At 51.3% G+C, this 16969-nt stretch overlaps 1 protein-coding gene across 2 annotated transcripts in view; it reads left to right on the top strand.

Moving 5' to 3' along the window:
* Positions 1-1337: 1337 nt before the first annotated feature.
* The window catches only part of LOC119333263, a 20404-nt gene continuing 4772 nt past the window's right edge, over positions 1338-16969 (top strand). The window contains exon 1 of one of the 2 annotated variants that reach the window (XM_037606219.1): positions 1338-1921. In XM_037606219.1, the coding sequence (XP_037462116.1) occupies positions 1536-1921 (386 nt within the window). In that variant the 5' untranslated portion in view covers positions 1338-1535. The remainder of the gene's footprint in view (positions 1922-16969) is intronic. The other variant, XM_037606214.1, reaches the window with a different exon arrangement.

The raw sequence follows: 16969 nt of genomic DNA, 5'->3' as shown, positions 1-16969 counted from the left end.
TTCATCATATTGCTTAAGTTTATCCTTCTACATCAAGGCGTTACTCCGTTCTTATGAACTTAATACTCTGGATGTATGCTGGATAGCGGTCGATGTGCTGAGTAATGGTAGTAGATGCAGGCAGGAGTCGGTCTACTTGTCACAAACGTGATGCCTATATTCATGATCATTGCCTTAGATATCGTCATAACTTTGAGCTTTTCTATCAATTGCTCAATAGTAATTTGTTTACCCACCGAATGTTTTCTTTCAAGAGAGAGGCCTCTAGTGAAACATATGGCCCCGGGTCTATTTTTCATCATATATTTTCAGATATCTAAACCAAAAAACCCCAAAATACCTTCCTGCAATTTATTTATATTTACTTTAGTTTGCTCTTTTATTTATCTTTTATACCTATCTCTATTAGATGTCACTCTTGTCCGTGACCGTGAAGGGATTGACAACCCCTCTTTTGCGTTGTGTGGAAGTGTTTGTTAGTTTGTGCACGTGCATAGATTAGAGACTTGCTTGTACCTCCTATTGGATTGATACCTTGGCTCTTATCTCTATTTTGCTGCATCACCCTTTCCTTTTCAAGGAAAAAAATCAACGCAAACTCAAGAAGTAGCATGCCGCCATTCGCTTCACAGAACGACGACCGAGGGGGGTGGGTGTGAAGTAGGGTTCCATTGGATCATGGGAGGAGGAGGAGGGTTATCGGAAATGACTTTTGGGCTTTAGCCCGCTAGTCTTTGGGCTAATTTTTTTGGATGGGAAGTTGGACGCTAACGCTGTTTTCTGCTAGAAATTTAGCGCTAAAAGGCTCTTGGTGACACTATTAGCGCACGATGACGCTCTAGCGGCAATCCAACCTATCATAGCTCAACACCTTCACTGGCTGCTATAGCGCCGCTATCTCACGCTATCTCGCGCCATTTAAAAGCTTGGTTATACCTGGCCAGGGCAGCTCGGGCCGGACGACCCGACCCGACCTGGCCTTGCCCATGGGCCGGGCCGAGCTTGTCGTATTTGCAATTTAAGAAAGAGGCCTAGTGGGCATTTTGACTGATGGACCAGGCTTAGGCCTGAAAACTTGGCACGACGGCCAGGCTGGGCCAGGCCTGGGCCTAGGTTTTCTGTTTCTGCCTTTGTTAGGCCCGGCCCGAGTTATGCCCACGTATACTCGGTTCCGTCCCCTCCGTACACCTCCTTGCCTGGATCCGAACCGGCCGCTATTCCCTCTACTCACTCCTCTCCGACGCCATCTCACTGACACCCGCTTGCGGCGACACCTTTACCCCACCCGTCAGTGGCATTTCCGCTCGGCGCAAAGCCCCCGTACTTATCCAGATTCGCCCCCACAGCCGCAGCTTTCCCACCCATCCCCATCTCCCCGCCGGCGCAGGCCCACCAGCGGCCGTCCCTCGCCGCAGCCAGTAGCCGCAGGAGTAGGTGCGGCCCCCCACCTCCCGTTCCCTTTCCCGAAAGGAAAACGCCCCTTCGCACGCGAGGTGTTCGACGAAGAGCCGCATAGGAGCAGGCAGGCGCAGCCCATGTCGAGCGCAGCCGCCAGATCGGAGTCGGGCGCTGGCCCGGCCACCGCTCATGAGCTAGCCATGCAGCAGCCACCGCAGCAGCAGGAGGTGGTCGCCGCCGCGGCTGAGGTGCAGGCGCCACCACCGGGATCAGTGGTGGTGGCCGCGGTTGAAGTGCCGGCGCCGGTGGTCGTGGCCACGGCTGAGGTGCCCGCACAGGTTCCCGGGGCGGTACTCACCATCGTGATCTCGAAGCCGGAGGAGGAGGAGGCGCGCGAGCAAAAGGGCGTCGCTCCGGCCTCTCTGCCCCCTCTGGAGGTCGGGGACGCCAGCGCCATGGTTGCCGTGGCGGCCGCGAAGGAGGCGGAGCTGGCGAGATCCGACAGCTTCGACGAGCAATGCAGGTATACTGTCGGTGGTGGGTCTCGTCCTTCTTCATGTGAAACGTCGGATGTTTCGTCTGATCCTGCTCAAATTGCGAACCAGGGAGGGAATAGGAAACGTTTGTGTGGTAGCTGCGTTAGATTTCGTACTGACCATTTCGTGGGCAAATTATCAGCGAGGGCTTGGCCGATGCCTTTGTGTAAGGAATATGGGGGGTTTGGGCTGCTCATCCTGCATGAAATCTGTGTCCGTAACCTGAGGGCGAAAGGAGGGCCTAGGTAATGTAAATTTGTACCACATATGACACAGACCCTGTGTGATGTGATTTTCATATGTGTTCCGTGGAGATTCTAGCACATGGATCATGCCAATTGGGTATGCTAATATCCTAGGTGAGATTCTAGCACACTGACATAGATTTCGTGCCAAGGGACACGATGCTAATTCCTTGTTTAGCCCTAATCTTGATCCTGGCTATAAACTTGGAATCTATGGGAGACAGGTTAAGCTTCTGAATGCAGTTGGGGTTTTATTTTATTCTTAAGAATCAGCCCAAATGATTGGTTTAATTGAAGTAACACAAAGTGATGGCAACTTTAGCTAATGGTTCAGTAGTTTAGCATTTACGATGTAAGATGATGTGCACCATTATCGGTGTATTTTTATTACCCCCTCTGTCCTCTGATCCATATTACTTGTCACTCATCTAGTAGTACAACTTTGTACTAAAGTTGTACTCCTTTCGTCCCAAAATAAGTGTCGCTGTGTTATGACCGGCATATACTACAGCCTAGGCAGTTAGGGGCCTGGCCCAGTTATCTTATCGTTATTAGGGGCTTAGCCCAGTTGTCGTATTTGGAGATTATATAAACTCATGTAAGGACTCTTTAAAGTTAAGCAGAAGCAATCATATTTGCTCGGCTTCCTGAAGGGAGCCGGGAGACCTAACCCTAGCCGCCGCGTCCTGCTCCCTCCCTCTCTCTCGCACACGTGACAACGGCGCCCCAGCACTGGCGACCTCGCCTTCCTCCTCGCCAAGCCCCCTTCCACCCCTACGACCTACGAGCTAGACCTGGTAGGATCCCAGATCCTATCAATCTGGTATCTGAGCTCTCAAGCTCGATCATGTCCGCGCCACCGCCCACCCCCTCCCTCCCGCTGCCGATCGCCTCTTCGTCGCCGATGACCACCGCGGCCAGCACGCCGTCCCTGATCGGACCGGTCTCCTCCACCGCCTGGACGCCACCCGCGCCCGCCCCCGTCGTGCTCACCCTGGAGGAGATGACGGCGGCGCTCCGGGACTTGACTCAGGCGGTCCAGGGCATATACTACAGCCTAGGCAGTTAGGGGCCTGGCCCAGTTATCTTATCGTTATTAGGGGCTTAGCCCAGTTATCGTATTTGGAGATTATGGGTGTGTTTGGTTCAGGAACCAACTGTCATGGAATGGAATGGTTCCATTCCAGAGGAACGGGTCCATTCCATTCCTGTGTTTGGTAGTAGTAAAAGAGAGGAACGGGTTGGTTCCATTCCGGTGTTCGGTTGGAAGCACGGAATGAAAAATGAAATGACATAAAATTCAAAATTTTGGTAGCATTTCGTTTGTATTTTCAAGAAAGACAACACAACAATATATATTGACAAGCTGAAGATATGAATGACAGCACATATAACACAGTTTTCAACAAGGTGCACATAGTTGACAGCCATACATGTGTAGTTCACATACGAACTTCCCAAAAGCAACCAAAGTACAAGAGTCATACATGTCCAGTGCACATACTTCAGCCACACACGTCAAGTTCACATATGAAATCTCCAAAAGCCCGTAGGTGATTCGATCTCTTTCATGCATCGGCCCGTAGGTAATCCGTGGTCTTCTTTTCCTTATTATATCCCGAACAATGACCGCCATTGCAGCTAGTGCAACAGAAACAGCAGCTCCCCTAACCATTTTTTCTTTTGTTCACCTTCTTGACCATCTACAAGTGATGCATACAATCAAAAATATGGCTACCAATGATGCTTACATCAACATATATATTGCAAAGATACACTGGACAACATGTATCTTGATACACATTAGGAAAAGAGACTACTGATTTTAACAACATAAAGCAACAAAAGTGAATCAAGAACAACCGTGAGTCATCACAATAACCTCTCCATCTCTGTCTATCACTCTCGGCTGGGCATATCCATGAGCAGCAGGAGCATATACAAGGGGAAGGAATTGTGGTTTGTACCTTGAGATTGGGTTGTTCTGCTGGGCCTCTGCTGCCGCTGTCAACCCGCCGGAAGCCGCCGCCCCGCTGCTATTCCTCTGCAAGCCACAGAACCCGCAGATCCAGATCGAGCCCCCTGTTTTTTTGCAAATCGTGAGACGAAGGAGAGGAGTCAGCGGACAGAGAGGAAAGGAAGGAGGTGGCTGGCGGGGAAGGGATGGATTGGCCGGCGGGGAAGGGAGTAATCGGCCGATGCGGCTCAGATTGATGGAGGGGGAGAGAGGAGGGGGAGGCGGCGCACCTGGGAGTGAGAGGCGATAGGGCTGCGAGAGTGCGAGGGGGCGAGCGGTTCCGCGTGGTCCGGCCGTTTTCGAGGTCTCACCTCGTTCCGCATCTGGGCCGAATATTCGGTCCGCGGGAACGAGTTGGTGCCGCCCATATGTCCAACTGAACGCGAGAACGAGGCCTGGGAACGGGTCGGACCCATGCCATTCCAGTCCATAACCCCAACCAAACACACCCTATATAAACTCATGTAAGGACTCGTTTAAAGTTAAGCAGAAGCAATCATATTTGCTCGGCTTCCTGAAGGGAGCCGGGAGACCTAACCCTAGCCGCCGCGCCCAGCCACCTCTGAGATTCTCCAAGCTGGAGTTGGCGACCTACGACGGCACCGTCGACCCCCTGAATTGGCTCAACCAATGCGACCAATTTTTCAGGGGGCAGCGCACGCTCGCGTCCGACCGCACATGGATCGCCTCCTATCATCTACGAGGCGCCGCCCAGATGTGGTATTACGCCCTCGAGCAGGACGAGGGCGGCATGCCACCATGGGAGCGTTTCCACGATCTGTGCCTCTTGCGCTTCGGTCCGCCTATACGCGGGAGCCGTTTGACGGAGCTTGGGCACCTTCCGTTCCTCACCACAGTGCAAGACTTCGCTGACCGCTTCCAGGCACTGGTGTGCCACGCCCCCGGCGTTTTGGCTCGTCAGCGGGTTGAGCTCTTCGTCGGCGGCCTACCGGACCACATCCGCGTGGACGTGGAGATGCATGGGCCAGAGGACCTCCAGATGGCCATGTACTACGCCCGCGCTTTCGAGCGCCGCGCGGTGGCCATCCAGCAGGCATCACCGCCCTGGGCCGCTGGGCCGCCACCCTGGCCGGAAGTTTTCCCACACAGGGTCGGCCTGCTCAGGCTTCCGCGGCGCCCCTCGCCGCGACCGCGGCGCGCCCGTTCCGCCGGCTCACCCCAGCCGAGCAACTCGAGCGTCGCCGCCAAGGGTTGTGCTTCAACTGGGACTCTTCTACCTGGAGGCTGCGGACTACATCGAGGAGGACACCGCCGCCGCCGGGCTCGGTGACCTGCCCGCCCCAGCTGACGCGGAGGTGTTTGGCGCCCGTTGATCACCTCGAGGAGTTCCGCAAGTGCTTCCCCGCCTTCTAGCTCGAGGACGAGCTGTTTGTGTAGGCGGGGAGAGATGTTATGACCGGCATATACTACAGCCCAGACAATTAGGGGCCTGGCCCAGTTATCTTATCATTATTAGGGGCTTAGCCCAGTTATCATATTTGGAGATTATATAAACTCATGTAAGGACTCTTTAAAGTTAAGCAGAAGCAATCATATTTGCTCGGCTTCCTGAAGGGATCCGGGGGACCTAACCCTAGCCGCCGCGTCCTGCTCCCTCCCTCTCTCTCGCACACATGACGACGGCGTCCCAGCGCCGACGACCTCGCCTTCCTCCTCGCCAAGCCCCCTTCCACCCCTACAACCTACGAGCTAGACCTGGTAGGATCCCATATACTATCACGCTGATTTAGCACAAAGTTCGCAACAAGTAATATGGATCGGAGGGAGTAGTATAGACTAGGGAAGCATTATTGCATGCAGATGGCTTCAGTAAATTGATGTACCTTGTTTAGTTCTTAGCTATCAAAAACTAAAAAGCTATCCAGCTGCTATATAGATGCTGGCTGTAGTTAAATTAATGTAAGGCAGCATGCTAATATTTGATACTCCCTCTTTCTCTCAAAACGTGCCACCAGAATATTTTCTCAGGCAGGGGCGCTGGAGAGAAGATTTTCACTGAAATACCCCCAAGCGCACCTCTGCACTGTCGTTACCAGCTACAACTCTCCAGCCACGCACGCCTCGACTACCGGCACCATGTGCACGTGCGCCTTGACCGCACCCACACGGCCACACCTGCCATAGTGGTCACCTCAACCGAGCCCACCAGCTCCGCCTCCGCCAATGCTGGCACAGTGCCCACAACTGCTGAGTACATGCTAACCTCCGCCAAAACCGGCACCGCGCTCTCGGCCACCGGCTCTGCGACCATGTTAGAGTACGTAATGGGCCTAATAGTCTTAGAGTTAATTAGAGATAAGGGTCGCTTGCTTAGGGGTCAAGTAAGCCTTGCTTGGGAGTCAAGTAAACCTCTCTATATAAAGAGAGGAGATGTATCAATCTAATCAAGCAAGAATTAAGAAGGAAATCCCTTCCCTCTTGCCCGGCCGTGGGCAAAGAGGCCCTCGGCCGGCCCTCTTGCGCCCTCCTTCTAGCAGCGCCATAACAATTTGGTATCAGCTAGCTTTGGTTCAATCATGTCTTCACCGCCGCCAAGCCCGTCTCTTCCGCTGCCGGTCACCTTGTCGCCTCCGGCGACCACCACGATCGTCGCCCCGCTCCTGCCCGCGCCGGGATCCTCTTGCCCGCGCCGGGATCCTCTTGCCCGCGCCGAGATCCTCTGTCGCGCCCGCCCCCGCCGTCCTCACCTGGGAGGAGGTGTCCGGGGTGCTGCGGGACCTAACCCAGGCGGTCCAGGAGATCCACCTGTTCTTGGCCGGGTCCTACGGGCCGCACCCGTTGCGCCGCCCATCGTCGCCCCCGCGCCGCAGTGGCCGCCGTGGCAGCTGCCGCACCAGGCGGCCTTCGCGCGCTCGCCAGGCCGCTGCAGCTGCCATCCATCGCCACCACCGCCCAGCCCTGGCTGCAGTGGCAGCCGCCGCTCCTGGCGGCCTCCGCCGCGCCCGGCGCTCCGACGCAGCAGCCGTTGCTGCTGCCCGGCGTGACAGGGCAGCAGCCGCTGCAGCTGTAGCAGCCACCGCCGGTCAGCTCCGCCTCCCAGTATGGGATGCCCTACGACGGGAGTGCGATGACCTCGTTCCCATCAGCGCCGCCGCCATCCCAGGGCGTCCACATCCAGCAGATCAAGTCCCTGTCGTCGCCATCACCGCTTCCGTCTTGGATCGCTACCCGCCACGTGTTGGCTGCGGTGAGACTGCAGGCTGCTGCGCGCGGCCTCCTAGCGCGTCGGCGTGTGTGGGAGATGCGTGGTCTGCATCTGCCGCTCCTTCAAGTTGCCCTTCGCTGCGCAAAGGACCTCGATCTCGTCCGTTGCGTCGGGGATCTTGGGCATGCGGTTTCCCCCACGGGCGGCTGGCATGTTGTTTTCCCCGCGGGCAGCGACCTCAAAGTCTGCGACATCGGCGGTTGGGGGGGCGCACCCCTACTCACCATTCTCAATCGCAAGCCCTCCACTCTTCCCTGTGCGGTGCAGACCAACAGCTGCCAGGCGGGGAGAAGGCAGGGTGTCACCGACAGGAGCGCACCGCGTAGCACCACTGCTTTCCGCCGCCGACCGCCGCGAGGGCGCCTCTGCTGGTAGCTCTTGCGACCACTTCCAGGTGGCCGTACACATGCACTCCTTTGGTCTAGGTGGTGTCCATGGGATCCAGGTGGCTGTACACGTGCACATCCGACGTGCGGATGGTGTCCACTTTTTGTTAAAGGGTCCAAAATAAAGCGTCTCAGTCCATTTAGGTTGAGAATAATAAAACAAGCCGAGATGTAAAAGGCTTGTTTTTAGGTGTTAGGTTTGTGTTGCGTCGAGTCATGGTTATAAGTTGGTTAGGCTGCAGCTCGAGGACAAGCTGCATGTCCAGGTGGGGTGTAGTGTTAGAGTACGTAATGGGCCTAATAGTCTTAAGGTTAATTAGAGATAAGGGTCGCTTGCTTAGGGGTCAAGTAAGCCTTGCTTGGGAGTCAAGTAAACCTCTCTATATAAAGAGAGAGATGTATCAATCTAATCAAGCAAGAATTAAGAAGGAAATCCCTTCCCTCTTGCCCGGCCGTGGGCAAAAAGGCCCCCGGCCGGCCCTCTTGCGCCCTCCTTCTAGCAGCGCCATAACAGACCACCCGTGCCAACACCTACATCCCCGCATTGGGCACCAGATGCCTGATGTCTGTATATGCTTATGTGGTCAGCCAAACCATTAACCAAGCAAACGGTAGCGGTGGGCTGAGAGCAGCAGCACGGAGCAACATCTCGCACACATCGCACTGCATCGCCGTGCATGCCAGTGAGGGAGTCCCCATCTTCCATGTACTGCTGGCTGCTGGCGAAGGCCATGGCGTCCGAGCTCTCGTCTGTGTATGTGAGTTGTGCGAGTTGTTGTCGCCTCCTGCCATCTGGCCTGACGATGATGCCACCATTGGTTAAATGTGAAGAACGAAGTCTCCATGTGGATGAAGTGAGGGAGAGCTGCAGGCGGTCAGCCTTTTTTTCGTTGTGTGACGAGCAGGACAGGGTGAGGAAGTAAGGAAACCAGCACGATTTTTGGAGGAGAGAAGCGCATGCGCACTGTAACGGTTCGGCTATTTGCTCTTTCCCCGCAGGCGGCAGCTCCTGATAATAACTCCACACGTGTAGGAGGAAAAGTGAAAGTTTAGCACGTTTGTGAGGACTGCGCCACATAATACGGGATTTTTACTTTCAAAATTAACGCCATGTATTGAGGGACGGAGGGAGTAATCATTGTTAAGTATATATGTTGTGTTTGTCTTGTACAGGCCCAGGCCCATAGTTTAGAGTGAGGCCCAGGCCCATGTTACTTACTTACTTACGAAGCCTTTGATGCCAAACAAGTTGGGGTAGGCTAGATATGAAACCCTTTCACAAGGACTTCCCAGGAGGTCACCCATCCTAGTACTACTCTCGCCCAAATGGGTTTCATACCCAAAAGACTGGCTAGTTTTTACGTTGGCTCGCCAAGCCTATCACAACCCTTAGATATGAAACTCTTTCACAAGGACTTCCCAGGAGGTCACCCATCCTAGTACTACTCTCGCTCAAATCGGTTTCATACCTATGGGACTGGCTAGTTTTTACGTTGGCTCGCCAAGCCTATCACAACCCTCCTCCTTTACCCGAGGCCCAGGCCCATGTAACCTTGTATATCTCTCTCTCGTCCTCAATACAGAAAACTGTTCGGTCATTCTCTCTTCTTCACGTTTTCTAACATGGTATCAGACCAGGACCAAACCCTAGTCCCTCTTCCAGCCGCCACCCATGAAATCACCGCCGGTGAGGTGATTCAGGCGGATCTGTCTGGTGAGGAGACATCCACATCGCTGCCCCATCCCATCTTCGTCATCAACCTGTAGGAGCTGCTCTCCAGCAGCTCCTCTGTGTGTCCTCACAGCTACTCTGTGAGAATACTTCCCCTGCTCTCCAGCAGCCATCTCCAGCAAGCTCTTGGTGCCTTCCCTGCTCTACAGCAAGCTCCAGGCGTTCCCCCTCCTATCTAGCAAGATCCAGCAAGCTCCTCCTTCTATCCAGTGAGATCCAGCAAGCAGCAGCCAGCCTAGTGGGTTGCTGCTCCTGTTTGTGGCTGTCTGCTGCTCATCTCTTGTTGCTGCCTGCAGCTGCTATCAAATTGGGTGTTTCCAGTTGCTGGCCGCTCACCACTATGGCAAGAAATGATTTCGGATTTGGTTCTTTGATCATAGATATCAAGCTTGATGGTTCAAACTACAGGGAATGGGCATTTTCTGCTCGGACTGTCTTGAGGACGGCTGGTTTTGTTTCTCATCTGACAGATGATCCACCTAGTCCAAATGATGATGCAGCAAGGAAGGCTTGGCAAAAGATCGATGATCGTGTGATGGGAGTTTTAATTCTGGGTGTTGAACCCTCACTCCGAATGAGTCTTGAGCATCACACTTCAGCTAAAGAGATATGGAAGTACTTTGAGCAGCGCTACCTTCAGCCCAGCAGTGCACTTCATTTCTCCTTGTTGCAGAATTTACACAACACTCGGCAGCCAGAAGACATGTCCATAGAAGAGTACTATGGAGCTTTCACTCGCATCACTGGGCAGCTAGGTTTCATGGTTCCAAAGGGTAATTCTGGTTGTGAGTCATGTGCAGCGAAGGAAAAGTACGACCATCAGACTCTCATGTTTCAGTTTGTGATGGGTCTCAAGCCAGACTTTGAGAACATTTGCACTCAATTGCTTGGTCGTACGACTCCTCCCACCTTGACAGAGGCACTTGCTAGCTTGATCGCTGAGGAGACTCGTCTCCGTTCTCTTGGGACTACTTCTGCGCAGACTCTACACACTAGTGTTCTGGCTTTTCCTCAGCGGCCAGGTGCCTCCAAGGCCACACCTTCAGCTGTCATCTGCTCGTTCTGCAAGAAGGCAGGACACCATAGAGATGGTTGTTTCAAGCTTCATCCAGAGCTGTTAGCTGAGTTTCAGGCTAGACGAGCCCTCAATCAGCAGCGTCGTGAACCCCAGGCTCCTTATCAGCAGCAAGCGAGGGGTGCTTCTGCATCTGTTCTCTCTCAGCCCGCCGTTGCTGCAACCCAGCCTTGGGTTCTGGACTCTGGAGCTTCTTTCCATGTGACCTCTGATCGCTCTCAGCTTGTGTCTTGCCAGCCAGTGCGGGATGGTGCCTCTGTTCAGACTGCTGATGGTACACCTTGTTCTATTACTCATCAGGGTTCTCTTTGCACATCCAAGTTTTCTGTTCCTGCCATCTCCTTTGCTCCAGAGCTGTCCATGAATCTTATGTCTGTTGGCCAGCTTGCTGATATGAACTACTTTGTTGGTTTTGATGACTCATTTTGTTATGTGCAGGACCGTCAGAGCAAGAGGGTCATTGGAACTGGCCATCGCCGTAGAGGATCCACACCCCTCTACATCCTTGACACCTTACACCTTCCTTCAGCTTCCACCACATCCGCGTTCCGGATGGTTGCATCAACATCAAGATCCACTTCGTCGTTTTCTTTTGCCCAGTGGCACCATCGCTTAGGTCACTTGTGTGGTTCTCGTTTATCTACCCTTGTTCGACAAGGTGTTTTGGGTCATGTTTCCATAGATGCTGGTTTTCACTGTAAGGGTTGTAAGCTAGGGAAACAAATACAGCTTCCATACTCTTCCAGCACTACTCATTCTAGCCATCCTTTTGATTTAGTGCACTCTGATGTATGGGGTCCTTCCCCCTTTGTTTCAAAAGGTGGCCACAAACATTATGTCATATTTGTTGATGATCACTCTCGACATACTTGGGTCTATTTTATGAAGCATCGTTCTGAGTTGTTTACTATATATAAGGCTTTTGTACATATGGTCCATACTCAGTTTGCCAGTGCTGTTCGTGTTTTTCGTTCTGACTCCGGGGGGGTGTATCTATCTACTGCTTTTCGCGAGTTTCTCTCATCTGAGGGTACTCTCCCTCAGCTTTCATGCCCTGGTGCCCATGCTCAGAATGGCGTTGCTGAGCGTAAGCATCGCCATATTGTTGAGACAGCTCGTACCCTTCTGATTTCTTCCTTTGTCCCCACTCATTTTTGGGGTGAAGCTATCTCAACTGCTGTTTATCTTATCAATCTCCAACCTTCTACTCGCCTTGAGGGCAAGTGTCCTGGTGAGGTTTTGTTTGGTTCTCCTCCCACGTATGACCACCTCCGTGTCTTTGGTTGTACTTGTTATGTTCTTTTAGCACCTCGTGAGCGTACCAAGTTGACTGCTCAGTCTGCTGAGTGTGTCTTCCCTGGATATAGTCTTGAACATAAGGGCTACCGTTGCTATGATTCTTCTGCTCGCCGCATTCGCTTTTCTCGCGATGTCACTTTTGTTGAGGATCAACCCTTCTTCTATTCCCCTTCCACTAAACCATCATCCTCAACTTCTTTAGAGTCTACCTCGTTTCTTTCACTTCCACCTATCTTTTTAGATGAGTCCATAGCTGAACAACCTTCCTCTGTCCTAACATCAGAACCATCTCCACCACATGTTTCATCTCCTTCCTCACCAGCTCCTTTCTCTCTTCCACTAGCTCCACCTCTAGATAGTCTTCCTTTCCATTACACTCGTCGTTATTCTACTCCTCCAGCCAGTACTTTCCATTACACTTGTCGTTCTAAAGTTCCATGTGACACGCAGTCATCTATGCCTTTGTCTTCTACTCCTCCAGCCAGTACTACTGATCCTTGCACTGACGGCTCTTCTCTAGCAACGCGATACAAGGACTTGTATGCAGGGGTTGTTTCTGAGCCTAGTACCTATCAGGAGGCAGTTGTGTCACCTGAGTGGCAACTGGCTATGTCTGAGGAGCTTGCAGCCTTAGAGCGTACTGGTACATGGGATTTGGTACCATTACCTCCTCGTTCAGTCCCTATCACTTGCAAATGGGTGTATAAGGTTAAAACCAAGTCAAATGGTTCTGTGGAACGCTACAAGGCTCGCTGTCAGGCCCAAGATTGGAAATCAAGCACAAGATTGGAGAAAAGAGAACAAGAATAGGAAGAACACGAAGAAACTCGAGTATACTGTGTATATGTAGGAATATATTGATATATGATATACAGTATAAACCAATATTTGACAGAATGATTCAATGATACAATCCATCCGGCTACAGGTCCTTATATAGGCTAAGGGATTACAAAAAGTAACTTAGAAGCAAAGGAAAAATAATAATAGCAAAAGGGGGAACCACTGACAGCCGTAGATCTTATCTCATCTTAGCCATCCAAACCTCTCACTTATCCTCTACCCCTAATACCTGACATTCCCCAAGTGTGTTCATCCTGAGCTGAGCTTTACATCCAAAGGTTGACTTAGGGAGGCATAAATGAGATGATCCAAATCATAGAGGAGCAGCACCTATCAAGTTGTTTGAGCTTTTGAATCTTCTTTTGTGTAACTGGAGCATAGCATTCCCAGGCTTGCATTGCTACGGGGAAACGGCTATAGTACGGACCTTTGACAGTAACAACAATGATCTTGAGCTCTTGTCTAGAAACCGTAATAAGCTTGGATTCTTGTTGTGCTGGTTCAATAGAAGTGGACGTATTATTGGCTCGGCAACTTGACATGAACTGAAATCTGTACTCCACAACTTCACCATTAAAATCCACAAGAAATAATGAAATTTTGCAGCACCAATTTATGGTAGGAAGATCCTTTATCCGGCTGCACTCAAGGGTGGTTTGACAAATTCCCGGGTCCCATTGTAAAGTTGGTTTCATCCAGTATAAGAATATGCATGAACCCCATTGCACTTGTGGAGAAATAATTATACTAAAGCTCCATTCCAAAATTTTCTCAAGCAAAACTTGCTCTTGTTCAAGTAACTCAAATGCAACAATTCTCTTAGCTGACAAGTTTGATTGCTGTGGTGCTTGACTTATAGCAGCAACCATTATCAGTATCATACTAATTGTCTCCATTGAGATTTGATCAGTAGGCCATTTGGGAAACACTCGTTGCTTAAGATGGAAAAGATCTCTATGAGCTTGACAATATTGGTATGAGAAAGTGATGCCCAACATGTCTAGGAGAGATATGGGAATCAACATCTGCACTCGACAGTTAGCTCTCAGATTCCTGTTCACAGATCTTGTACAAATGTTGACCAATGGGTACAAGCAATCGACCGACAAATTAGGCAATGGTGAGACATCCGACTGTGGTATCTTATTCTCTGTGCTACACCAGGCCATTTGAGTGATCACTGTGCTGCTGATCATTTCAGAAATAACCCGTCCCATGGTTCCAACCAGTAGCATAACAGGAAATTGCATTGATTTCTCATTTTCTCCTGGATCCCATGGAAAAAACAGCTTGGCCTGAGGTGTAGTATACGGCAGCAACAACATTTCATTAGTGATCTCACTCCGTGTAGTATCCTCACTTCTTACTATAATACCTGGGTCCCAAGTACATTCGAGAGTAAAAATAGAACTAGCTTCTTCATAAGGATTGAGCCACCCTTTGGTACCAGTCATAGTTATCTTCTGCCTCATGTTGTGTTCTTCAGTTATCTTTCCTGTAGCAGCTAGCAAGGATGAAAGACAATTTGCATATGCCCTGAGCTTTCTCAACCAACAGCTTGTACTAACAGTTGAGTGGACACTAGGGTCCCATGGGAAAACAAGATCTGAACATATTTGCTGATGTTGCTCCCGCATGCCCTTGTTGATTGTCTCATCGAATACCTTATGAACTGGAGATTTGGCTCTGCGGTCAATGCAAACATAACTTGCACAGCTGTTGAATCCCTGCACCTTCCTCATGGTACACAGAGACAATGTATTGATCATCACCAACAGCGATGATTCCTTCTTGTGGTTGTCTTTGTCAGTGTGCTCTTCCACGAAAATGGCACTTGTCGCCACGGACTCCATCGGGACAACAATGGCATTCTGTGTCGCTGACCTGAGAGTGCCAATTGGGTCGGTGGCAGCCACATCAACGGTGGCGGGGGTGGTGGTGGAGGTGTTGATGTTCGTTTCCCACCTCGCCTCTGTTAGACTCATATCGCTGTCCAGGCATTCAATCAAACAGTTGGTGGGCGTCATGGGTGGCATGGTGATTTCAACAGCAGAACAGCCAATGGGAGCAGAAGTGACGAAGGCGTTGACTACAGCAGGGGATCGGCTCAGAGGTGCAGTGGTGACGAGGTCAGCGGTGGCGGCGGTGGTGATGACTACAGCAGGTGGTTCACTCGGAGGCGCGGTGATGGAGGTCAAACCACTGCTCAAGCAGTCAGTCGAATAGTTGGTGGGCGTGGTGGTTCCGGCTGTAGCTGCTGCAGTAGAAGCACTGATCGGGGGAGAGGTGGTGAGGGCAGCCGTGGTGTCTGATGCTGCAGCAGGAAGGCGGCTCAGAGGCGTGATGATGATGCGGGCAGCAGTGGCGGTGGAGATGGCGGTGGTGGTCGTGACTGCAGGCACGCAAATCGGGGCGGGTGTGGTGGTGAACGCCGCGGGGGTAATGCTCGGAGGAGCGTTGTAGACGGCAACAGCACGGGCAGCGGCACTGACGGCGGCCTGGGCGGCGGCCATGGCTGCAGCATGGGTGGCAACCAAGGCGGTCCACGCAAAAGAATCCCCTGCCAAAACACCGATCGATGAAGAACGGGGTGGAGCAGCTGCAGTGGCCGCGGAGGTCGGGGTTGCCCATGATTTGTGTGCGTAAGCCATGGGGGTGGGAACTGGGTTGGGGATTTTAGAGGGGCAAGCACGAACCCTAGCAAAATTTCACCCAAATCAAGTCGATTCCGAGGAAGGACCTGTCTCTGAATACCATTTGTCAGGCCCCAGACGGGTCTGACATGGATTCAAGGTGGAAATCGAGCACAAGATTGGAGAAAAGAGAACAAGAATAGGAAGAACACGAAGAAACTCGAGTATACTGTGTATATGTAGGAATATATTGATATATGATATACAGTATAAACCAATATTTGACAGAATGATTCAATGATACAATCCATCCGGCTACAGGTCCTTATATAGGCTAAGGGATTACAAAAAGTAACTTAGAAGCAAAGGAAAAATAATAATAGCAAAAGGGGGAACCACCGACAGCCGTAGATCTTATCTCATCTTAGCCATCCAAACCTCTCACTTATCCTCTACCCCTAATACCTGACACTCGCCTTGTTGCAAGAGGTTTTCAGCAGTCTCATGGAAAAGATTATGATGAGACGTTTGCTCCTGTTGCTCACATGACTTCAGTTCGAACTCTAATTGCTGTGGCTGCTACTCGGTCATGGAAAATTTACCACATGGATGTGAAGAATGCCTTCCTTCATGGTGATTTACATGAGGAGGTTTATATGCAGCCACCTCCAGGTATCAAGGTTCCATTAGGTCATGTTTGTCGTCTTTGAAAGGCTCTTTATGGGCTTAAGCAAGCCCCTCGTGCCTGGTTTGAGCGGTTCAGTTCTGTGATTCAAGCTGCCGGTTTTTCTCCTAGCGAACATGACCCTGCACTCTTCATTCATACATCTAATCATGGCCGTACATTGCTTCTACTTTATGTAGATGACATGTTGATCACTGGAGATGATGTTGTTGGGTATATTGATTTTGTTAAGAAAAAATTGAGTGAACAATTCAAGATGTCAGATTTGGGGTCTCTCAGCTATTTTCTCGGGATTGAGGTTGAGCACACCGATGATGGTTACTATATCTCCCAGCAAAAGTACACTCAGGATTTGATTCTTCGCTCAGGTCTCACTGACACGCACGTTGCTGCTACACCTATGGAGCTTCATCTGCAGTTGCGTCCTACTGATGGCACTCCTCTTGAGGATCCCTCTCGCTACCGTCACATTGTCGGCAGTCTAGTGTACCTCACAGTGACCAGACCTGACATCGCACATGCAGTCCATATTCTCAGTCAATTTGTCTGTGCTCCCACCTCAGTTCATCATGGTCACCTATTCCGAGTCCTTAGGTATTTAAGGGGAACTACATCTCGCCGCTTGTTCTATGCTAATTCCAGTCAGCTCCAGCTTCATGCTTACTCTGATTCCACTTGGGCGAGTGATCCTATTGATCGTCGCTCGGTCACTGGCTATTGCATATTTCTTGGTACATCTCTCATTGCATGGAAATCAAAGAAGCAAACTGCCGTGTCTCGCTCCAGCGCCGAGGCAGAGCTTAGGGCTCTCTCTACTACTACAGCAGAGATTGTATGGCTTCGCTGGCTATTGGATGATCTTGGTGTCTTATGTCATACACCAACACCTCTTCT

The sequence above is a fragment of the Triticum dicoccoides genome, chromosome 1B (genome assembly GCF_002162155.2).
Source record: "Triticum dicoccoides isolate Atlit2015 ecotype Zavitan chromosome 1B, WEW_v2.0, whole genome shotgun sequence".
Taxonomy (NCBI): Eukaryota; Viridiplantae; Streptophyta; class Magnoliopsida; order Poales; family Poaceae; genus Triticum; species Triticum dicoccoides.
This window is presented reverse-complemented; position numbering and strand designations above follow the sequence as displayed.